A 25,018-nucleotide genomic window follows, 5' to 3' on the forward strand; every position below is an offset into this window, starting at 1 on the left:
TTTGTTAGTTCAAAAAATCAATTTATTCTTACAGCATAAAGGGAAAACAAAAAATATATCAATATATCAATAATAATAACAAATATTTGACCAAAAACAAAGCAACGCTCTCAAATAAATATCTGGGTGATTCGATCGAATTACACTAGTTTACAGCATTTTTGAACTCGGTAAGCTGATGCTTATTCCAGGTGTAGAATCTTGCCCTGCGGTCGAAAACGCGAAGGAAAAAAATACAGTAGAGCGGAATTTTTTCGACTTTTCATACAAGGTTGATGATTTGAAATCGATTTTTGTTCTATTTTTAAGCAAAGTTGCTCACTTCACACATCTCTTTCTTCGTAATCAATGCTCCGATTGAGCTCAATTTTTTACTGTAACTCCCCTACATATGATATGTCAAATAAACGTTGAGAAAGAATTTTTAAATAGTTTTTTCCTTATTGAAAAAAATACACTTCTTCATATAAGTTTTGAAATTTGCCTAAAATATAAGGAGATCGTCTCAAAAACTTGGCAATATCTTGAATTTCATGAATCTGACGCAAAACTTGCATTCAGATGATCGAATGGTATTATATTCAGATTTAAATTTACGGAAAAAGATTTAAAATTGGTTGAACAAAACGCAAGACATTTGAATTTTAGTAAATTCCATATTCTAAGAAGTTGTAAAACTCGATATTGAGCTAAAACTCAAAAACTGTTCTACTTAAAATTTTTTGAAGCACGGCTTCGAGATCAGTGCTAAGGGGCTGTCCATAAACCACGTGGTCATAAGGGGGGAGGGGGGGGGGGGTTCGGCCAATGACCATTTTGTATGGACAAATAAAAATTTTTGTATGGACTAATGACCACGCGGGGGGAGGGGGGTTGAAAAGTCCCAAAAAAATGACCATGTGGTTTATGGACAGCCCCTAATTGTGCTTCAAAAATTATGGTCGTTAACAGAAGTTCACGACTTTCGTTTTATTTTGTAAACTAGTGTTATTAGCGTTAAATGTTTACTCCTTAGCTCATTCCTCGTCAAAAATTTGACCGCGTGTACTCGGGGCCTTGGGTGAAGACAACTTGGACAATAGGTCTAGATTGAGTTTAAACAAGGGCGAAACTAACATGAGCGAGTTCTCTTCATCGACTCTCTCTTCTTCAAATTAAAGTGACAAGATGCAAGCATGGTAGCACTTTTTGGTCATAAATCGCTAGGTTGCGATGCAATCTAGTGTCTAAGTGTGAAAAAGTTCGATTTAATTTGCATCTTGTCACTTTAATTTGCAGAAGAGAGAGTCGATGAAGAGAACTCTCTCATGTTACTTTCGCCCTTATTTAAACTCAATCTAGAGGTACTTTGTTCGCATGCAGACTGGAATCTGCTCATCATCAACTACATCAAGTAATGAATCCTTTTATGAGCCATTTTACGAGACGTTTCGGATCAGCTGATCGCTCATTTCATGAATGAAAATTTGACAGGAGGTTGCGCCCAAGCCCGTGAGTGTTAATATCAATATCAACACTGTTGTCGTTTCGTAAAATAGACTATACAAATCTCGCGCTTAGTATCATACAGGCGTATCTACAATAATCGATTTCTCTTCATCGATATTCTCTTTAGTTATTTACTCGGCCGGCAAATCATTTTCGATTGTTTAGTTGTTTTAGAAGCTAGAACTAGTCGTCCTTTACAGAAACAAACCCAGAGATCATCTGAATATTGGTCGTATTTCACGGAATAATCCGAAGAGAAAATCGATGAAGAGACATCGATTATTTTAGATACGCCCGAATGATACTAAGCGCGAGAAATGTGTGAAATGAACGTGTTCAACGTTTTTGGAATTATTTCCATAAATACACATACAAATGGAAGCTCCTGATACTGTTTTTTTCGCAGCATGTAAATCGGAGTGACCTCGACGCAATGGCCCAAAATGCAGATGAGACGAAGGTTACTACCATGTTGACTGTAGGAATACTATGGAATAGCATCTTAACACATAGACGTGCGGAGAATTGTTCGCCATCTACAAACTAGCCGGACAGATGCCAGTGTAAGCTGGAGTGCTCATTAGCTACCTCTCGTGGACGGTAAAGGCTAACGATGCAAAATCCCGTAGCCAGCTGAACAAGGCGCTGCCGTCCACACGAGAGAGGGGCCTTTCATCAGCGAAAGCTGGTTAGGGTTTGAGCACATTGCGGCTAGATGGCGAACCAGCAGCAAACGGGTAAGGGGGAATTTTATTTGGGCCTTGGATTTTTCTTTTATTTTTAGGTGAAATTGAGAAAACGACAGTTTACCGCCATTCAGAGATTTGGCGCTTGATTTGGTCTTGCGATGACTATAATAATCGATCATTTGAGCTGCCATATTGAAAATGATTGTCTGATTGATGTTTCTACAACGGATGTTAAGGAAGGAAAGGAAAAGAGCGTGGAATGGTCTGGTATCTGGTGAGTAAACATTCTAAACAGTCAGTTTCAAGCTCTTTTTGATAGTTGGTTTAAACCTCATGTAACGTGAAACTTTCAACTCATCAAATAAAAACGAATACATTGTTATGTGAATACTTGCACGATAAACCTGTCTTTGCGATTCATGCAACACGGTGCCATCCACTTTATGTATACCGTAATTTATCGGTTATTTTCTATGTTTATGCTTTTTACGGAAACTTAATCGTAAAATAAGTAGCACATGAGATTCATGATTGTAATTTGCTCTAAAACAGTTGAAAAGAGAGCACGTGCAGGAGCATTTTTTATTCCTATTTTGAAAAACACGGATCTTGCCTTCCACAGGGAGTGCGAAGCTGAAAATGCTACTCCATGTTTACTAGGTACAAGTAAGCAAACAATGAGTAGCATTTTCATCTTTTGTGTTGTTTGGGTGACAAGAGCCATTATTTTAGTTCCTAAAAGGCAGCACTCAGGCCAAAATGAGTAAGGGCCGATTTTTTCACCCTGGCTTAAGTTTTCATACTAATTTGGTAAAAAGTATATATTGCGCACTCAGTCTTCAATCTTCAGAAGTGCGATAACGTAAATAAATATACGCGATTGAGTCAAATCGGTCAAATCAAGATGGTGTATTGCGAGAAAGTCCGCAATATGAGTATATATACCTTTGAAATAACTTTTTTTCGAATTTTATTCTTCAGAATAATAAACTTACCGGAATTTCAATTCTCTCGGAGCTTTAAATATTGCATTGCAATACTAGTGAAAGAAATATTCCTTCTTTTTTGGAAAGGAGTGCTGTTCCGGAATAATTTTTTATTTGACAAATGTCGAATGAGTGGGGTTCGAAATAAAATGTGTCATTTTAAAAAGTGTCGAATAAGCGAAAAAAAAAAACAGGATGTAATCTAAATCTGAATCTTTATTTGGCCATTTTCACTTAACATTATTTAAATATACATGTAGTGATGCTAGCTTTATCTAACTACATAGATACTTACTGCCATGAATCGCATATCTGTCCCATTTGCATAGGAAATCCAGCAAAGATGGGACTGATATGCGATTCACGGCAGCTTAGGTATACAGACACTATCCAGCAATTTACGAGCGCTAATGGCCGCCACAGTCAAGCTCGCTTTCTGGTAGGGATAAGCCGATCTGATGTTTGGCTTGTGTCGTTTGGCAGCTGATCGATACGATCGATCTTAAAACTTATCGATCAGCTGTCAAACGACACAAGCCAAACGTCAGATCAGCTTATTCCTACCAGAAAGCGAGCGTGACTGTGGCGGCCATTAGCGCTCGTAAATTGCTGGATAGATACCATAAACTTGTGGACACTTGCTTGAGCAATTTGGCTTACGTGTGTTTACCGTGCATTTAAAGTGTACCGTCATTGGCATTGTCACTATTGAAATCGTGATGTCTTGTTCGTTTGACTACACGAACTGGCAGTTCGTTTTACTAAAGTAGAATCGTGCAACCTTTCTAATATGAATGACAATAAATGAAAATATATTGACATCATCAGCCAAATATTTGAAGTGCATCCTTAGATATTGATGACCATTGAATAACAAATTTGTTCATTATTGAAATGGTACCGAGTAGCAAGATTTATTATGATTTTTGATTGTGACAACAAGTAAATAGAAGCGATTAAATAAAAAGCCGTTAGGCAGCATTTCCAATGCCAACCAGGTTGATTATTCCACAACATATTATGTTATAGACCTATTCTGCCCCTATTCGCACAACAGTCCCATGTTTGCTGGGTTTCCTATTCACATGGCACGGTAGTGCGAATGTGGGCAGTATTATTCACACCCGTTTTGTTATTAATATAGTATTATAACTTACTTTGTTATGAATTCGATATTATAACTAAATTTGCATTTGGATTATTATCAATACCATTTAAAGTTCAAAATTTGTTATTGAAATATTATCCAAATCAACAGTTATTAACCTGTTATTGAAACAAACAAAACATGTTATTGAATTGGTCTTCCAGGAACATTTTTTTGTTATGCAATTTGTTATTTTGCCGCTTATGACACGCAAGTTTATAACATAATATGTTATGTTAATAACATAAAAATAACTGATATCGCTACTCAGTTATTTTGTCAAAATAACACATTTTCTTATGCTTTTGTTATTCCCTTCTGCTCGGGGTTACATTGCGCATATGCATATGGAATCTAGAGCAATTCTTAGCCTGAGCTAAGCTCAGGAAGCGCAAAATCACCTGAAGATGCATTCAGGTTATATTGCGCATCATATGGAATCTAGCGCAATTCTTAGCCTCAGCTAAGCTCAGGAAGCGCAAAATCACCCGAAAATGCATTCAGGTTACATTGCACATCATATCGAATTTGGTGTTTTCCTAAGCCTGAGCTAAGCTTAGAAAGCGCAAAATCACCCGAAAATGCATTCAGGTTACATTGCGCATCATATGGAATCTAGAGCATTTCTTAGCCTGAGCTAAGCTCAGGAAGCGCAAGAACACCCGAAAATGCATTCAGGTTACATTGCGCATCATATGGAATCTAGAGCAATTCTTAGCCTGAGCCAAACTTAGGAAGCGCAAAATCATCCGAAAATGCATTCAGAATACATTGCGCATCATATTGAATCTAGATTCCATATGATGCGCAATTGTAACTGGAATGTATTTTCGGGTGATTTCGCGCTTCCTAAGCATAGCTCAGGCTTAGGAAAACACCAAATCCGATATGATTTGCAATGTAACCTGAATGTATTTTCAGGTGATTTTGCGCTTCCTAAACTTAGCTCAGGCTTAGGAAAACACCAAATTCGATATGATGTGCAATGTAACCTGAATGCATTTTCGGGTGATTTTGCGCTTCCTGAGCTTAGCTGAGGCTAAGAATTGCGCTAGATTCCATATGATGCGCAATATAACCTGAATGCATTTTCAGGTGATTTTGCGCTTCCTGAGCTTAGCTCATGCTTAGGAAAACACCAGATTCCATATGATGCGCAATGTAACCTGAATACATTTTCGGGTGATTTTGCGCTTCCTAAGCTTAGCTCAGGCTTAGGATTGCTCTAGATTCCATATGATGCGCAATATAACCTGAATGTATTTTCGGGTGTTTTTGCGCATCATATGGAATCTAGAGAAATTCTTAGCCTGAGCTAAGCTTAGGAAGTGCAAAATCACCCGAAAATGCATTCGCATCATATGGAATCTGAGCTAAGCTCAGGAAGCGCAAAATCACCCGAAAATGCATTCGCATCATATGGAATCTGAGCTAAGCTGAGGAAGCGCAAAATCACCTGAAAATACATTCAGGTTATATTACGCATCATATGGAATCTAGAGCAATTCTTAGCCTGAGCTAAGCTCAGGAAGCGCAAAATCACCCGAAATTGCATTCAGGTTATATTGCGCATCATATGGAATCTAGAGCAATTCTAAGACTCAGCTAAGCTCAGGAAGCGCAAAATCACCCGAAAATGCATTCAGGTTACATTGCGCATCATATGGAATCTAGAGCAATTCTTAGCCTGAGCCAAACTTAGTGTTAGAGCCTCCTCCAGGCTCTGACTGGGTATGACGGTAGCTTCAGGCGCTAGTGGATGAAACACACTCTTGACTAGTCCTTCAGCTATAACTCGGTGAACCACTTCGGTTGGGTTCCTTCCACTCCACTGGTTGGACTGTGGGAATTCGGATCGGTATGGAAAACTCACTTTTACACTTCACTTAACACTACGATGTTTATTTCGCGGATTCAAATTAACAACTAACTGGGTACGCGCAGCTACGCTGCTTATATATGGTAGAAAACTTAATTCTAGAACGTTCGCGCACTCGCGCGAACACGCTAGACCGTCACGTGCTTTGCCGCCTGCGGCGCGATGGTTACTCTCACTGCAACGCGAGCAGCCGCGTTGGTTGTCGCTCCCGCTCTCTCTCTCGCTTGTAATGGTCGTCATCGCTCTCTCTCTGCTGCGTTAATGACGGTCGTCGTCGCTCTCCCTGCTAGGTGATGATGATGATGACACTCTCTCGGGTGGGTTCGCATCTCGTGCGCGTCCAGCGCGTCCGCGTCGTTGCTTCCCGATGTTTCTGGGTGTTTCGGCGGGTTTCTGTGTCTCGTCGTTTCCATAACATATGGAGCTGTCACATGGCGCTCCGTTCTCGCTTGGGCGTGAACATACTCCCCCGGGCTGAGACTTGCTCTCTGAAGAAGCTTCTGACGCGATGATGTTGTACTCAATCGGTAATACGGCGATTTTCGTTATCGGTCGCTTGTAGATGGATTCTTCGACCTGCACATCGACGGTACGAACCAACTCGTCGGTTCCAGGGTAGGTTCGCACAATCTTGCCTAGTTTCCATCGTTGTGGCGGTGTGTCCTTCTCTTCGAGCAGCACAATCATACCGGGCTGAATGTTTGACTGCTTATTTCTGTTTTTGTTTCGACATTGTAGGGACTGAAGGTATTCGCGCTTCCACTTATGCCAGAAACCTTCTCGCAGTTTCTGGAGGTATTGCCAACGACTTAGACGATTGACCGGGCTACCCTCATAGCTGGGTTCCGGTATGGCAGTTAAGGGCCGGCCAATCAAGAAGTGTCCCGGTGTGATTACTTCAGGGTCACCCGGGTCAGACGATACGCAATAGAGCGGTCTTGAATTTAGAATTGCCTCAACCTGAACCAAGACTGTCACATACTCCTCAAATGTTAACCGAGCGTCTTTGAGAGTTCTTTTCAAATGGAATTTTGCGCTTTTCACAGCAGCCTCCCAAATTCCCCCAAAGTTTGGCGCTTCAGGAGGAATGAAGTGCCATGAAATTTCCCTTGGCTGACAAAAATCCTCAATCTCATTCTCCAACGCTTCTGATCGGAATAACTCAAAAAGCTCGTGCAACTCGTTTCTCGCTCCTCGGAAGTTGGATCCATTGTCAGAATGGATCTCTCTCGGTACTCCTCTTCTTGCGGTGAATCGGTGCAATGCCGCAACAAAGGCTTCGGTGGTCATGTCGGAAATTAACTCCAGGTGTACAGCCCTTGTGACCATGCACACGAAGACTCCCAGATACGCTTTCTCCAATCTCGGTCGATGGCGCCCTTGTTTCACGTACACAGGTCCTGCATAATCTACGCCCGTGACCTCAAATGGATGAGCTGGCGTGACCCGACAAGAAGGTAGATTGCCCATTTGCTGCGTGGAACATTTTGGGTTTGCACGGAAACAGGTGACGCAACCTCTGGTGACTTTTCTCACGGCCGATCGTCCGTCTAGAATCCAGAAACGAGTGCGTAGGTTCGCAAGCAAACTAGACGGTCCCTCGTGCAGGTTCTCCAAATGGTATGCTCGAATCAACAGGTCAACAATCGGGTGCCTCGGAAGTATGTACGGGTGTTTTGCTTCTGACATCATGGGCGAGTGTTTCAATCTCCCTCCGACTCTCAAAACTCCATCCTGGTATATTGGGTGCAAATGTGCAATCTTCTTACAAGGTTCGTTTTGATGAATCCGTCTGATTTCATCGCCAAGAACCTCGTGCTGAACGATCTTTATAATTAGCTCCATTGCTCTACGGAGCTCTGGAACACTGGTGTGTCTCTGTTTGACACGGAGCTTGTCATCCTTCTCACGACAGTTTGAGATGAAACGCTGGACGTAAGCTATCACTCGCTGAAGCTTACGGAAGGAACTGTATTTAGAAAATACGGGAAGTTGGTCTCTATTGAAGGCGGTTGACGCTAAAACTACGATCTGTTTCATCTCCGGCAGCTCCGCATCTGGGATATCTGTTGGCGACTCAACTTGGTAAACAGATTCCCATAGGAACTGTGGGCCGTTCCTCCACAACTCGCTTGACTTCAAAGCATTAGGGAGCATGCCTCTTGATATTATGTCCGCGGGGTTCTCCTTGGTGGGAATATACTTCCATGTGTAGCCACTAGTCTCCTTGTTGATTTCCGATACTCTATTTCGGACGAAGATCTGCAGTGAAGCCAAGGGTTTTCTGAGCCATGCGAGTACAATTTGGCTATCGGACCACAGCGTCACATTGGAAATATCCAGCTCAAGAGAATCAATAACCTTTACCACAAGTCGAGACAGCAAACGAGCAGCCAGCAATTCTTTGCGTGGAATGCTCACCTCAGCGATAGGCGACACCTTCGACTTACTGCACAACAGGGCTAGCTGTGCAGTGCCATCTGGTAGAATGCTTCTCACATACAACACGGCTCCGTACGCTCGAATCGACGCATCTGAAAATCCGTGTATTTCCAGGGCAACGGCTTGTTGGGAAATCACACGGCGGGGTATGCTCAAATCGCAAACTCGTGGTAAAGCGTCACGGAAAGTCAGCCACCACTGAAGTAGTTCTCCATCAAGCTCGGCATCCCATGGTAGACCAGACTTCCAAATCTCTTGCATTAGCATCTTAGCAATAACGACAACGGGTGATGCCAAGCCCAGCGGATCGAACAGTCTACCAATCTCAGAAAATACCATCCGCTTTGTGTACTTACTTGGAACCTTGGCACAACTACTGGTAACGAACACAAACTCATCGGCTTTGGGGCTCCAAGTCAGTCCCAGGGTCTTGACTACTTCTCGGGTCGACTCTTGATCCAAGCGTATCAGTTTCTCTCGGTCTGTCTCGGGAACATTGGTAAGCATCGCTGGACAATTCGAACTCCATTTATGTATCGGGAATCCACCACATCGCAACAGCTGTTGTAACTGCTGCTGGGCATCAACTGCTTCTTCTACGCTCTTGGCTCCTGAAAGGACGTCATCGACGTAACAGTCCTTTCGCACTATTTTCGCTGCCATTGGGAACCTGCCTCCTTCGTCCTCGCACAACTGGCTCAAACACCTAGTGGCTAGAAAAGGTGCAGCGGCAGTCCCGTACGTTACGGTCTGTAACTCCAGTACTCTCAGTGGTTTACCTGGGCTGTCTCTCCAGAAAATCCTTTGGTAACAAGTCTGCGATGGATCAACCAGCACTTGCCGATACATCTTCGTGATGTCGGCAGTGAAGGCTACGGCATGTCTGCGGAATCGAAGGAGGATACTGAACAAGTCATTTTGTACGTTGCCACCGACTTGCAGAACGTCATTCAGCGACCTTGCGCCTTGGTATGGTCGCGCCGAGGCGTCAAAAACCACTCGTAGCTTGGTTGTGGAGCTAGATGGTCTCATCACGGCGTGGTGGGGTAAATAGTAGCGTCCATGCGATGGATGATCGCGGGCTTCATCCACTTCTCTGCAATGGCCCAACTCCTCATACTCTTGGATGAATCGAACGTACTGTTCCTTCAGGGTAGGATCCTTCACGAGTTGCCTTTTCAACGCAAGGAAACGACGAAGAGCCATCTCTCGGTTGTCACAAAGCTTGTCGACATCTTCTCGGAAGGGTAATTGCACAACATATCGTCCAGATGGTGTCCGATGGTGGGTCCTTCGGAAGGTGTCCTCACACTCGTCCTGCTCGGTTCCTAGGCTCGAGGTATCAGCAATCTCTTCCAGTTCCCAGAACTTCTTCACGGTATCATTCAAAGAATCCACAGTGGCGGAATGCACTTGTTGCACCGTATTGACAACACGATCGTCTATCTCACCCGCAACAACCCATCCGAAATGGGTCTCATGGAGTTCTGGCAAACCATCTGCTAGTCGGAGGTGACCTGACTTAAGCAAATCAAAAAACTTCGAAGCACCAATGAGCATATCAATCCGCTCTGGCACGAAAAACTCGGGATCGGCTAATTGTATCCCTGCTGGAATCGACCAGGAGGAGATATCAATCTTCGACGATGGAATAATTCCAGTAACCTTCGGTACAATCAGACACTCGACGATAGTAGAAAAGTTCGAATACCTGGAAGAAACTGACACGTTCAGCTTCTCACGAGCATAGAACTTGGCTTCACCAATTCCTGTAACCGGGATGCTTACAAACTCACGGGGAATGGACAATCGGTTGGCCATCACTTCTGACAGGAAGCACACTTGGGATCCACTATCTAAAAGGGTGCGGCACGGAACCACATTACCACGACAATCTTCGAGGTTAACAACGGCCGTCAACAGCATCACGGTTTTCACGGTTTGGGGATTACTGCATGAGCACGAGGTATTTGGGGCTGCTGACGTTGGGGATTTGGGTGTATTGCTCACTTCCGTGTTTACCTTTGGAGAATCATTCTTCTGAGGAAGGGGTTCAGACTGGGGCTTAGAAGAAGATTCTTCGTGTAGAAGCGTATGGTGTCGCTTCTTACACTTCGCGCAAACTCTCTTGGTGGAACAATCGATAACTCGATGTCCAGGCCGAAGGCAATTGAAGCAGATCTTCAACTCCTTCACCTTGGTGATACGCTCAGAAACAGACATTTGGTTAAACTTCGGGCATTCATAGTGACGGTGGTCGTCATTGCAAAACTGACATTGGCTTGATTGGTTTGAGGATGTGACAGAATGGACCTTTTGGTTAAAAGACTTGGGTTGTGGCTTAGATGGAGTATCTTTCGAAGGGTGGCGAGAATGTTGGAATCGTTCAAGTATTTGACACTCACCTTTCAAGAACCGCATCGTATCGCTGAAGTCGGGTAACTTACCGTGCTTCTGGTTGCGCTCCCACAGTTGAAGGGTGTGTTCGTCCAACCGCGACGTCAGCAGCTTGGTGATGAGGATGCCGGAGAGGGTATCCACCTTCAGTCCCTGGTACTCCAGCCCAGCTACGTGACGCTCGCAGGTCTTGATCAGCTCCAGAAGATCCTTGTAGCTTCCCTTCGCTATCGGCTTCAGACGAATCAATCCCTCGACGTGGGTGTCCACAATCACTCTCGGGTTCTCGAACTGTTCGGTCAGCTGCCTCCAAACTTCCTTGAAGTTGTTGTCGGTAATCATCTTGGCGTTGATGAGTCCGGCGGCATCACCGACAAGGGCCTTGTCCAAGTGATGCAATTTGACGGCATCCGAGTCGCTGCTGTTGCACACCACGTCCGAAAACATTGCCTTGAACTTTGGCCAGTTCTCGGTCTTCCCATCAAAGCTGGGTATCGGAGCTTTGAGGGATTGCTGCACCACAACGGGAGGTGCTGTCCCAGCGTTGACATTCGCGGTGGCAGGTTGCTTGGTGAGACTCTCCATCAGCTGCTCCAGCCTGACCAAGGCGTCGGTGTGCAATTCATCAAACTCTGCCAGCTTCTCATCCTGCTCTTCAACCTTGGATGGCGGCGTCACTGACAACACTTCGCGATGGATAGCCTCATACTCACTGTAGTGCATCTCCAATTTCTTCTGGAACACTTTCAGCAGGGGCACACTCACTAACTCCGGATGGTCTTCAGCATTCTCGAGCGTATTGTGGATTTTCGTCACTTTCCCTTTCACCACTCCGCGTTGGTGGATGAGCATCTTCACCTGCTCGGGATCCACCGTCGTTTTTATCGGCGTTCGACCGACCGACATTCTGTTCACTTCTCTCGCACTGGTACAGTTCACAGTTCTTTCTCGGTTTTGGTTCACAACACACTTTCACTCCGGTCTTGCAGTTCAAGCTCACTACGGTCGGTTCAATGTTCACTTTTCAGTTCAACTTCGATAGCACTCGGTATGGTTTCACACTTTTGGTTTCGGTAACACACTTATCGGTTAGGGTTTTCACACTGTAATCCACGGTGGTAGCCGTCCTGGCTCGCAGATCCGGCTCGAAGGACCATTGTTAGAGCCTCCTCCAGGCTCTGACTGGGTATGACGGTAGCTTCAGGCGCTAGTGGATGAAACACACTCTTGACTAGTCCTTCAGCTATAACTCGGTGAACCACTTCGGTTGGGTTCCTTCCACTCCACTGGTTGGACTGTGGGAATTCGGATCGGTATGGAAAACTCACTTTTACACTTCACTTAACACTACGATGTTTATTTCGCGGATTCAAATTAACAACTAACTGGGTACGCGCAGCTACGCTGCTTATATATGGTAGAAAACTTAATTCTAGAACGTTCGCGCACTCGCGCGAACACGCTAGACCGTCACGTGCTTTGCCGCCTGCGGCGCGATGGTTACTCTCACTGCAACGCGAGCAGCCGCGTTGGTTGTCGCTCCCGCTCTCTCTCTCGCTTGTAATGGTCGTCATCGCTCTCTCTCTGCTGCGTTAATGACGGTCGTCGTCGCTCTCCCTGCTAGGTGATGATGATGATGACACTCTCTCGGGTGGGTTCGCATCTCGTGCGCGTCCAGCGCGTCCGCGTCGTTGCTTCCCGATGTTTCTGGGTGTTTCGGCGGGTTTCTGTGTCTCGTCGTTTCCATAACATATGGAGCTGTCACATGGCGCTCCGTTCTCGCTTGGGCGTGAACACTTAGGAAGCGCAAAATCATCCGAAAATGCATTCAGAATACATTGCGCATCATATTGAATCTAGATTCCATATGATGCGCAATTGTAACTGGAATGTATTTTCGGGTGATTTCGCGCTTCCTAAGCATAGCTCAGGCTTAGGAAAACACCAAATTCGATATGATGTGCAATGTAACCTGAATGTATTTTCGGGTGATTTCGCGCTTCCCAAGCTTAGCTCAGGCTTAGGAATACACCAAATTCCATATGATGCGCAATATAACCTGAATGTATTTACGGGTGAATTTGCGCTTCCTAAGCATAGCTCATGCTAAGTAAAACACCAGATTCCATATGATGCGCAATGTAACCTGAATGCATTTTCGGGTGATTTTGCGCTTCCTGAGCTTAGCTCAGATTCCATATGATGCGAATGCATTTTCGGGTGATTTTGCGCTTCCTGAGCTTAGCTCAGGCTAAGAATTTCTCTAGATTCCAAATGATGCGTAAAATTACCCGAAAATACATTCAGGTTATATTGCGCATCATATGGAATCTAGAGCAATCCTAAGCATGAGCTAAGCTTAGGAAGCGCAAAATCACCTGAAAATACATTCAGGTTACATTGAACATCATATCGAATTTGGTGTTTTCCTAAGCCTGAGCTAAGCTTAGGAAGCGCAAAATCACCCGAATATACATTCAGGTTATATTGCGCATCATATGGAATCTAGAGCAATCCTAAGCCTGAGCTAAGCTTAGGAAGCGCAAAATCACCTGAAAATACATTCAGGTTACATTGAACATCATATCGAATTTGGTGTTTTCCTAAGCCTGAGCTAAGCTTAGGAAGCGCAAAATCACCCGAAAATGCATTCAGGTTACATTGCGCATATGCATATGGAATCTAGAGCAATTCTTAGCCTGAGCTAAGCTCAGGAAGCGCAAAATCACCTGAAAATGCATTCAGGTTATATTGCGCATCATATGGAATCTAGCGCAATTCTTAGCCTCAGCTAAGCTCAGGAAGCGCAAAATCACCCGAAAATGCATTCAGGTTACATTGCACATCATATCGAATTTGGTGTTTTCCTAAGCCTGAGCTAAGCTTAGGAAGCGCAAAATCACCCGAAAATGCATTCAGGTTACATTGCGCATCATATGGAATCTAGAGCAATTCTTAGCCTGAGCTAAGCTCAGGAAGCACAAAATCACCCGAAAATGCATTCAGGTTATATTGCGCATCATATGGAATCTAGAGCAATTCTAAGACTCAGCTAAGCTCAGGAAGCGCAAAATCACCCGAAAATGCATTCAGGTTACATTGCGCATCATATGGAATCTAGAGCAATTCTTAGCCTGAGCCAAACTTAGGAAGCGCAAAATCATCCGAAAATGCATTCAGAATACATTGCGCATCATATTGAATCTAGATTCCATATGATGCGCAATTGTAACTGGAATGTATTTTCGGGTGATTTCGCGCTTCCTAAGCATAGCTCAGGCTTAGGAAAACACCAAATTCGATATGATTTGCAATGTAACCTGAATGTACTTTCAGGTGATTTTGCGCTTCCTAAGCTTAGCTCAGGCTTAGGAATACACCAAATTCCATATGATGCGCAATATAACCTGAATGTATTTTCGGGTGAATTTGCGGTTCCTAAGCATAGCTCAGGCTAAGTAAAACACCAGGTTCCAATTGATGCGCAATGTAACATGAATGCATTTTCGGGTGATTTTGCGCTTCCTGAGCTTAGCTCAGATTCCATATGATGCGAATGCATTTTCGGGTGATTTTGCGCTTCCTGAGCTTAGCTCAGATTCCATATGATGCGAATGCATTTTCGGGTGATTTTGCGCTTCCTAAGCTTAGCTCAGGCTAAGAATTTCTCTAGATTCCATATGATGCGCAAAAACACCCGAAAATACATTCAGGTTATATTGCGCATCATATGGAATCTAGAGCAATCCTAAGCATGAGCTAAGCTTAGCAAGCGCAAAATCACCCGAAAATGCATTCAGGTTACATTGCGCATCATATGGAGTCTAGAGCAATTCTTAGCCTGAGCTAAACATAGGAAGCGCAAAATCATCCGAAAATGCATTCAGAATACATTGCGCTTCATATTGAATCTAGATTCCATATGATGCGCAATTGTAACTGGAATGTATTTTCGGGTGATTTCGCGCTTCCTAAGCATAGCTCAGGCTTAGGAAAACACCAAATTCGATATGATGTGCAATGTAACCTGAATGTATTTTCAGGTGATTTTGCGCTTCCTAAGCTTAGCTCAGGCTTAGGATTGCTCTAGATTCCATATGTTGCGCAATATAACCTGAATGTATTTTCGGGTAAATTTGCGCTTCCTATGCATAGCTCAGGCTAAGTAAAACACCAGATTCCATATGATGCGCAATGTAACCTGAATGCATTTTCGGGTGATTTTGCGCTTCCTAAGCTTAGCTCAGGCTAAGAATTTCTCTAGATTCCATATGATGCGCAAAATCACCCGAAAATTCATTCAGGTTATATTGCGCATCATATGGAATCTAGAGCAATCCTAAGCCAGAGCTATCCTTAGGAAGCGCAAAATCACCCGAAAATACATTCAGGTTATATTGCGCATCATATGGAATCTAGAGCAATCCTAAGCCTGAGCTAAGCTGAGGAAGCGCAAAATCACCTGAAAATACATTCAGGTTACATTGCACATCATATCGAATTTGGTGTTTTCCTAAGCCTGAGCTAAGCTATGGTGATGTATGATGCGCAATGTATTCTGAATGCATTTTCGGATGATTTTGCGCTTCCTAAGTTTGGCTCAGGCTAAGAATTGCTCTAGATTCCATATGATGCGCAATGTAACCTGAATGCATTTTCAGGTGATTTTGCGCCTCCTGAGCTTAGCTGAGTCTTAGAATTGCTCTAGATTCCATATGATGCGCAATACAACCTGAATGCATTTTCGGGTGATTTTGCGCTTCCTGAGCTTAGCTCAGGCTAAGAATTGCTCTTGATTCCATATGATGCGCAATGTAACCTGAATGCATTTTCGGGTGATTTTGCGCTTCCTAAGCTTAGCTCAGGCTTAGGAAAACACCAAATTCGATATGATGTGCAATGTAACCTGAATGTATTTTCAGGTGATTTTGCGCTTCCTCAGCTTAGCTCAGGCTTAGGATTGCTCTAGATTCCATATGATGCGCAATATAACCTGAATGTATTTTCGGGTGATTTTGCGCTTCCTAAGCATAGCTCTGGCTTAGGATTGCTCTAGATTCCATATGATGCGCAATATAACCTGAATGTATTTTCGGGTGATTTTGCGCATCATATGGAATCTAGAGAAATTCTTAGCCTGAGCTAAGCTTAGGAAGCGCAAAATCACTCGAAAATGCAATCGCATCATATGGAATCTGAGCTAAGCTCAGGAAGCGCAAAATCACCCGAAAATGCATTCAGGTTACATTGCGCATCATATGGAATCTAGAGCAATTCTTAGCCTCAGCTAAGCTCAGGAAGCGCAAAATCACCCGAAAATGCATTCAGGTTACATTGCGCATCATATGGAATCTGTTATTTTCCTGAGCCTCAGCTAAGCTCAGGAAGCGCAAAATCACCCGAAAATGCATTCAGGTTACATTGCGCATCATATGGAATCTGTTATTTTCCTGAGCCTCAGCTAAGCTCAGGAAGCGCAAAATCACCCGAAAATACATTCAGGTTACATTGCACATCATATGGAATCTAGAGCAATCCTAAGCCTGAGCTAAGCTTAGGAAGCGCAAAATCACCTGAAAATACATTCAGGTTACATTGCACATCATATCGAATTTGGTGTTTTTCTAAGCCTGAGCTATGCTTAGGAAGCGCGAAATCACCCGAAAATACATTCCAGTTACAATTGCGCATCATATGGAATCTAGATTCAATATGATGCGTAATGTATTCTGAATGCATTTTCGGATGATTTTGCGCTTCCTAAGTTTAGCTCAGGCTAAGAATTGCTCTAGACTCCATTTGATGCGCAATGTAACCTGAATGCATTTTCGGGTGATTTTGCGCTTGCCAAGCTTAGCTCATGCTTAGGAAAACACCAGATTCCATATGATGCGCAATGTAACCTGAATACATTTTCGGGTCATTTTGCGCTTTCTAAGCTTAGCTCAGGCTTAGGATTGCTCTAGATTCCATATGATGCGCAATATAACCTGAATGTATTTTCGGGTGTTTTTGCGCATCATATAGAATCTAGATAAATTCTTAGCCTGAGCTATGCTTAGGAAGCGCAAAATCACCCGAAAATGCATTCGCATCATATGGAATCTGAGCTAAGCTCAGGAAGCGCAAAATCACCCGAAAATGCATTCGCATCATATGGAATCTGAGCTCAGATCAGGAAGCGCAAAATCACCCGAAAATGCATTCAGGTTGCATTGCGCATCATATGGAACCTGGTGTTTTACTTAGCCTGAGCTATGCTTAGGAACCGCAAATTCACCCGAAAATACATTCAGGTTATATTGCGCATCATATGGAATTTGGTGTATTCCTAAGCCTGAGCTAAGCTTAGGAAGCGCGAAATCACCCGAAAATACATTCCAGTTACAATTGCGCATCATATGGAATCTAGATTCAATATGATGCGCAATGTATTCTGAATGCATTTTCGGATGATTTTGCGCTTCCTAAGTTTGGCTCAGGCTAAGAATTGCTCTAGATTCCATATGATGCGCAATGTAACCTGAATGCATTTTCGGGTGATTTTGCGCTTCCTGAGCTTAGCTGAGTCTTAGAATTGCTCTAGATTCCATATGATGCGCAATACAACCTGAATGCATTTTCGGGTGATTTTGCGCTTCCTGAGCTTAGCTCAGGCTAAGAATTGCTCTAGATTCCATATGATGCGCAATGTAACCTGAATGCATTTTCGGGTGATTTTGCGCTTCCTAAGCTTAGCTCAGGCTTAGGAAAACACAAAATTCGATATGATGTGCAATGTAACCTGAATGTATTTTCAGGTGATTTTGCGCTTCCTCAGCTTAGCTCAGGCTAAGGATTGCTCTAGATTCCATATGATGCGCAATATAACCTGAATGTATTTTCGGGTGATTTTGCGCTTCCTAAGCATAGCTCTGGCTTAGGATTGCTCTAGATTCCATATGATGCGCAATATAACCTGAATGTATTTTCGGGTGATTTTGCGCATCATATGGAATCTAGAGAAATTATTAGCCTGAGCTAAGCTTAGGAAGCGCAAAATCACCCGAAAATGCATTCGCATCATATGGAATCTGAGCTAAGCTCAGGAAGCGCAAAATCACCCGAAAATGCATTCAGGTTACATTGCGCATCATATGAAATCTGGTGTTTTACTTAGCCTGAGCTATGCATAGGAAGCGCAAATTCACCCGAAAATACATTCAGGTTATATTGCGCAACATATGGAATCTGGAGCAATCCTAAGCCTGAGCTTAGCTTAGGAAGCGCAAAATCACCTGAAAATACATTCAGGTTACATTGCACATCATATCGAATTTGGTGTTTTCCTAAGCCTGAGCTATGCTTAGGAAGCGCGAAATCACCCGAAAATACATTCCAGTTACAATTGCGCATCATATGGAATCTAGATTCAATATGAAGCGCAATGTATTCTGAATGCATTTTCGGATGATTTTGCGCTTCCTAAGTTTAGCTCAGGCTAAGAATTGCTCTAGACTCCATATGATGCGCAATGTAACCTGAATGCATTTTCGGGTGATTTTGCGCTTGCTAAGCTTAGCTCATGCTTAGGAAAACACCAGATTCCATATGATGCGCAATGTAACCTGAATACATTTTCGGGTGATTTTGCGCTTCCTAAGCTTAGCTCAGGCTTAGGATTGCTCTAGATTCCATATGATGCGCAATATAGCCTGAATGTATTTTCGGGTGTTTTTGCGCATCATATGGAATGTAGAGAAATTCCTAGCCTGAGCTAAGCTTAGGAAGCGCAAAATCACCCGAAAATGCATTCGCATCATATGGAACCTGAGCTAAGCTCAGGAAGCGCAAAATCACCCGAAAATGCATTCAGGTTACATTGCGCATCATATGGAATCTAGAGCAATTCTTAGCCTGAGCCAAACTTAGGAAGCGCAAAATCATCCGAAAATGCATTCAGAATACATTACGCATAATATTGAATCTAGATTCCATATGATGCGCAATTGTAACTGGAATGTATTTTCGGGTGATTTCGCGCTTCCTAAGCATAGCTCAGGCTTAGGAAAACACCAAATTCGATATGATGTGCAATGTAGCCTGAATGTATTTTCGGGTGATTTCGCGTTTCCTAAGCTAAGCTCAGGCTTAGGAAAACACCAAATTCCATATGATGCGCAATATAACCTGAATGTATTTTCGGGTGAATTTGCGCTTCCTAAGCATAGCTCAGGCTAAGTAAAACACCAGATTCCATATGATGCGCAATGTAACCTGAATGCATTTTCGGGTGATTTTGCGCTTCCTGAGCTTAGCTCAGATTCCATATGATGCGAATGCATTTTCGGGTGATTTTGCGCTTCCTGAGCTTAGCTCAGGCTAAGAATTTCTCTAGATTCCATATGATGCGTAAAATCACCCGAAAATACATTCAGGTTATATTGCGCATCATATGGAATCTAGAGCAATCCTAGGCCTGAGCTAAGCTTAGGAAGCGCAAGATCACCTGAAAATACATTCAGGTTACATTGAACATCATATCGAGTTTGGTGTTTTCCTAAGCCTGAGCCAAGCTTAGGAAGCGCAAAATCACCCGAAAATGCATTCAGGTTACATTGCGCATATGCATATGGAATCTAGAGCAATTCTTAGCCTGAGCTAAGCTCAGGAAGCGCAAAATCACCTGAAAATGCATTCAGGTTATATTGCGCATCATATGGAATCTAGCGCAATTCTTAGCCTCAGCTAAGCTCAGGAAGCGCAAAATCACCCGAAAATGCATTCAGGTTACATTGCACATCATATCGAATTTGGTGTTTTCCTAAGCCTGAGCTAAGCTTAGGAAGCGCAAAATCACCCGAAAATGTATTCAGGTTACATTGCGCATCATATGGAATCTAGAGCAATTCTTAGCCTGAGCTAAGCTCAGGAAGCACAAAATCACCCGAAAATGCATTCAGGTTATGTTGCGCATCATATGGAATCTAGAGCAATTCTAAGACTCAGCTAAGCTCAGGAAGCGCAAAATCACCCGAAAATGCATTCAGGTTACATTGCGCATCATATGGAATCTAGAGCAATTCTTAGCCTGAGCCAAACTTAGGAAGCGCAAAATCAACCGAAAATGCATTCAGAATACATTGCGCATCATATTGAATCTAGATTCCATATGATGCGCAATTGTAACTGGAATGTATTTTCGGGTGATTTCGCGCTTCCTAAGCATAGCTCAGGCTTAGGAAAACACCAAATTCGATATGATGTGCAATGTAACCTGAATGTATTTTCAGGTGATTTTGCGCTTCCTAAGCTTAGCTCAGGCTTAGGAATACACCAAATTCCATATGATGCGCAATATAACCTGAATGTATTTTCGGTTGAATTTGCGGTTCCTAAGCATAGCTCAGGCTAAGTAAAACACCAGGTTCCATATGATGCGCAATGTAACCTGAATGCATTTTCGGGTGATTTTGCGCTTCCTGAGCTTAGCTCAGATTCCATATGATGCGAATGCTTAGCTCAGGCTAAGAATTGCTCTAGATTCCATATGATGCGCAATGTAACCTGAATGCATTTTCGGGTGATTTTGCGCTTCCTAAGCTTAGCTCAGGCTTAGGAAAACACCAAATGCGATATGATGTTCAATGTAACCTGAATGTATTTTCAGGTGATTTTGCGCTTCCTAAGCTTAGCTCAGGCTTAGGATTGCTCTAGATTCCATATGATGCGCAATATAACCTGAATGTATTTTCGGGTGATTTTACGCATCATATGGAATCTAGAGAAATTCTTAGCCTGAGCTTAGCTCAGGAAGCGCAAAATCACCCGAAAATGCATTCGCATCGCATCCTGAGCTTAGCTCCGATTCCATATGATGCGAATGCATTTTCGGGTGATTTTGCGCTTCCTAAGCTTAGCTCATCATATGGAATCTAGAGCAATTCTAAGACTCAGCTAAGCTCAGGAAGCGCAAAATCACCCGAAAATGCATTCAGGTTACATTGCGCATCATATGGAATCTAGAGCAATTCTTAGCCTGAGCCAAACTTAGGAAGCGCAAAATCATCCGAAAATGCATTCAGAATACATTGCGCTTCATATTGAATCTAGATTCCATATGATGCGCAATTGTAACTGGAATGTATTTTCGGGTGATTTCGCGCTTCCTAAGCATAGCTCAGGCTTAGGAAAACACCAAATTCGATATGATGTGCAATGTAACCTGAATGTATTTTCGGGTGATTTCGCGCTTCCTAAGCTTAGCTCAGGCTTAGGAAAACACCAAATTCGATATGATGTTCAATGTAACCTGAATGTATTTTCAGGTGATTTTATGCTTCCTAAGCTTAACTCAGGCTTAGGATTGCTCTAGATTCCATATGTTGCGCAATATAACCTGAATGTATCTTCGGGTGAATTTGCGCTTCCTATGCATAGCTCAGGCTAAGTAAAACACCAGATTCCATATGATGCGCAATGTAACCTGAATGCATTTTCGGGTGATTTTGCGCTTCCTGAGCTTAGCTCAGATTCCATATGATGCGAATGCATTTTCGGGTGATTTTGCGCTTCCTGAGCTTAGCTCAGATTCCGTATGATGCGAATGCATTTTCGGGTGATTTTGCGCTTCCTAAGCTTAGCTTAGGCTAAGAATTTCTCTAGATTCCATATGATGCGCAAAAACACCCGAAAATACATTCAGGTTATATTGCGCATCATATGGAATCTAGAGCAATCCTAAGCCTGAGCTAAGCTTAGGAAGCGCAAAATCACCTGAAAATACATTCAGGTTACATTGCACATCATATCGAATTTGGTGTTTTCCTAAGCCTGAGCTATGCTTAGGAAGCGCAAAATCACCCGAAAATGCATTCAGGTTACATTGCGCATCATATGGAATCTAGAGCAATTCTTAGCCTGAGCTAAGCTCAGGAAGCGCAAAATCACCCGAAAATGCATTCAGGTTATATTGCGCATCATATGGAATCTGGTATTTTCCTGAGCCTGAGCTAAGCTTAGCAAGCGCAAAATCACCCGAAAATGCATTCAGGTTACATTGCGCATCATATGGAATCTAGAGCAATTCTTAGCCTGAGCTAAACTTAGGAAGCGCAAAATCATCCGAAAATGCATTCAGAATACATTGCGCATCATATTGAATCTAGATTCCACATATGATGCGCAATTGTAACTGGAATGCATTTTCGGGTGATTTCGCGCTTCCTAAGCATAGCTTAGGCTTAGGAAAACACCAAATTCGATATGATGTGCAATGTAACCTGAATGTATTTTCGGGTGATTTCGCGCTTCCTAAGCTTAGCTCAGGCTTAGGAAAACACCATATTCCATATGATGCGTAATATAACCTGAATGTATTATCGGGTGAATTTGCGCTTCCTATGCATAGCTCAGGCTAAGTAAAACACCAGATTCCATATGATGCGCAATGTAACCTGAATGCATTTTCGGGTGATTTTGCGCTTCCTGAGCTTAGCTCAGATTCCATATGATGCGAATGCATTTTCGGGTGATTTTGCGCTTCCTAAGCTTAGCTCATCATATGGAATCTAGAGCAATTCTAAGACTCAGCTAAGCTCAGGAAGCGCAAAATCACCCGAAAATGCATTCAGGTTACATTGCGCATCATATGGAATCTAGAGCAATTCTTAGCCTGAGCCAAACTTAGGAAGCGCAAAATCATCCGAAAATGCATTCAGAATACATTACGCATAATATTGAATCTAGATTCCATATGATGCGCAATTGTAACTGGAATGTATTTTCGGGTGATTTCGCGCTTCCTAAGCATAGCTCAGGCTTAGGAAAACACCAAATTCGATATGATGTGCAATGTAGCCTGAATGTATTTTCGGGTGATTTCGCGTTTCCTAAGCTAAGCTCAGGCTTAGGAAAACACCAGATTCCATATGATGCGCAATATAACCTGAATGTATTTTCGGGTGAATTTGTGCTTCCTAAGCATAGCTCAGGCTAAGTAAAACACCAGATTCCATATGATGCGCAATGTAACCTGAATGCATTTTCGGGTGATTTTGCGCTTCCTGAGCTTAGCTCAGATTCCATATGATGCGAATGCATTTTCGGGTGATTTTGCGCTTCCTGAGCTTAGCTCAGGCTAAGAATTTCTCTAGATTCCATATGATGCGTAAAATCACCCGAAAATACATTCAGATTATATTGCGCATCATATGGAATCTAGAGCAATCCTAAGCTTGAGCTATGCTCAGGAAGCGCAAAATCACCCGAAAATACATTCAGGTTATATTGCGCATCATATGGAATCTAGAGCAATCCTAAGCCTGAGCTAAGCTTAGGAAGCGCAAAATCACCTGAAAATACATTCAGGTTACATTGAACATCATATCGAATTTGGTGTTTTCCTAAGCCTGAGCTAAGCTTAGGAAGCGCAAAATCACCCGAAAATGCATTCAGGTTACATTGCGCATATGCATATGGAATCTAGAGCAATTCTTAGCCTGAGCTAAGCTCAGGAAGCGCAAAATCACCTGAAAATGCATTCAGGTTATATTGCGCATCATATGGAATCTAGCGCAATTCTTAGCCTCAGCTAAGCTCAGGAAGCGCAAAATCACCCGAAAATGCATTCAGGTTACATTGCACATCATATCGAATTTGGTGTTTTCCTTAGCCTGAGCTAAGCTTAGGAAGCGCAAAATCACCCGAAAATGTATTCAGGTTACATTGCGCATCATATGGAATCTAGAGCAATTCTTAGCCTGAGCTAAGCTCAGGAAGCACAAAATCACCCGAAAATGCATTCAGGTTATATTGCGCATCATATGGAATCTAGAGCAATTCTAAGACTCAGCTAAGCTCAGGAAGCGCAAAATCACCCGAAAATGCATTCAGGTTACATTGCGCATCATATGGAATCTAGAGCAATTCTTAGCCTGAGCCAAACTTTAGGAAGCGCAAAATCAACCGAAAATGCATTCAGAATACATTGCGCATCATATTGAATCTAGATTCCATATGATGCGCAATTGTAACTGGAATGTATTTTCGGGTGATTTCGCGCTTCCTAAGCATAGCTCAGGCTTAGGAAAACACCAAATTCGATATGATGTGCAATGTAACCTGAATGTATTTTCAGGTGATTTCTAGATTCCATATGATGCGCAATGTAACCTGAATGCATTTTCGGGTGATTTTGCGCTTCCTGAGCTTAGCTGAGTCTTAGAATTGCTCTTGATTCCATATGATGCGCAATATAACCTGAATGCATTTTCGGGTGATTTTGTGCTTCCTGAGCTTAGCTCAGGCTAAGAATTGCTCTAGATTCCATATGATGCGCAATGTAACCTGAATACATTTTCGGGTGATTTTGCGCTTCCTAAGCTTAGCTCAGGCTAAGGAAAACACCAAATTCGATATGATGTGTCATGTAACCTGAATGCATTTTCGGGTGATTTTGCGCTTCCTGAGCTTAGCTGAGGCTAAGAATTGCGCTAGATTCCATATGATGCGCAATATAACCTGAATGCATTTTCAGGTGATTTTGCGCTTCCTGAGCTTAGCTCAGGCTAAGAATTGCTCTAGATTCCATATGCATATGCGCAATGTAACCTGAATGCATTTTCGGGTGATTTTGCGCTTGCTAAGCATAGCTCATGCTTAGGAAAACACCAGATTCCATATGATGCGCAATGTAACCTGAATACATTTTCGGGCGATTTTACGCTTCCTAAGCTTAGCTCAGGCTTAGGATTGCTCTAGATTCCATATGATGCGCAATATAACCTGAATGTATTTTCGGGTGTTTTTGCGCATCATATGGAATCTAGAGCAATTCTTAGCCTGAGCCAAACTTAGGAAGCGCAAAATCATCCGAAAATGCATTCATAATACATTACGCATCATATTGAATCTAGATTCCATATGATGCGCAATTGTAACTGGAATGTATTTTCGGGTGATTTCGCGCTTCCTAAGCATAGCTCAGGCTTAGGAAAACACCAAATTCGAT

At 42.9% G+C, this 25,018-nt stretch overlaps 1 protein-coding gene across 1 annotated transcript; it reads right to left on the minus strand.

The window, feature by feature from the left end:
• Nucleotides 1–6,447: 6,447 nt before the first annotated feature.
• Nucleotides 6,448–11,934, minus strand: LOC134284395 (uncharacterized). The gene is made up of 2 exons (XM_062843186.1): nt 11,037–11,934; nt 6,448–10,985 (listed from the first exon to the last, which is right to left on the minus strand). Exons 1-2 carry the CDS (start codon nt 11,932–11,934, stop codon nt 6,448–6,450), a joined length of 5,436 nt encoding a protein of 1,811 aa, XP_062699170.1.
• Between the last annotated feature and the right edge of the window lie 13,084 nt (nt 11,935–25,018).

This window comes from Aedes albopictus, unplaced genomic scaffold (assembly GCF_035046485.1).
Source record: "Aedes albopictus strain Foshan unplaced genomic scaffold, AalbF5 HiC_scaffold_10, whole genome shotgun sequence".
Classification (NCBI taxonomy): Eukaryota; Metazoa; Arthropoda; class Insecta; order Diptera; family Culicidae; genus Aedes; species Aedes albopictus.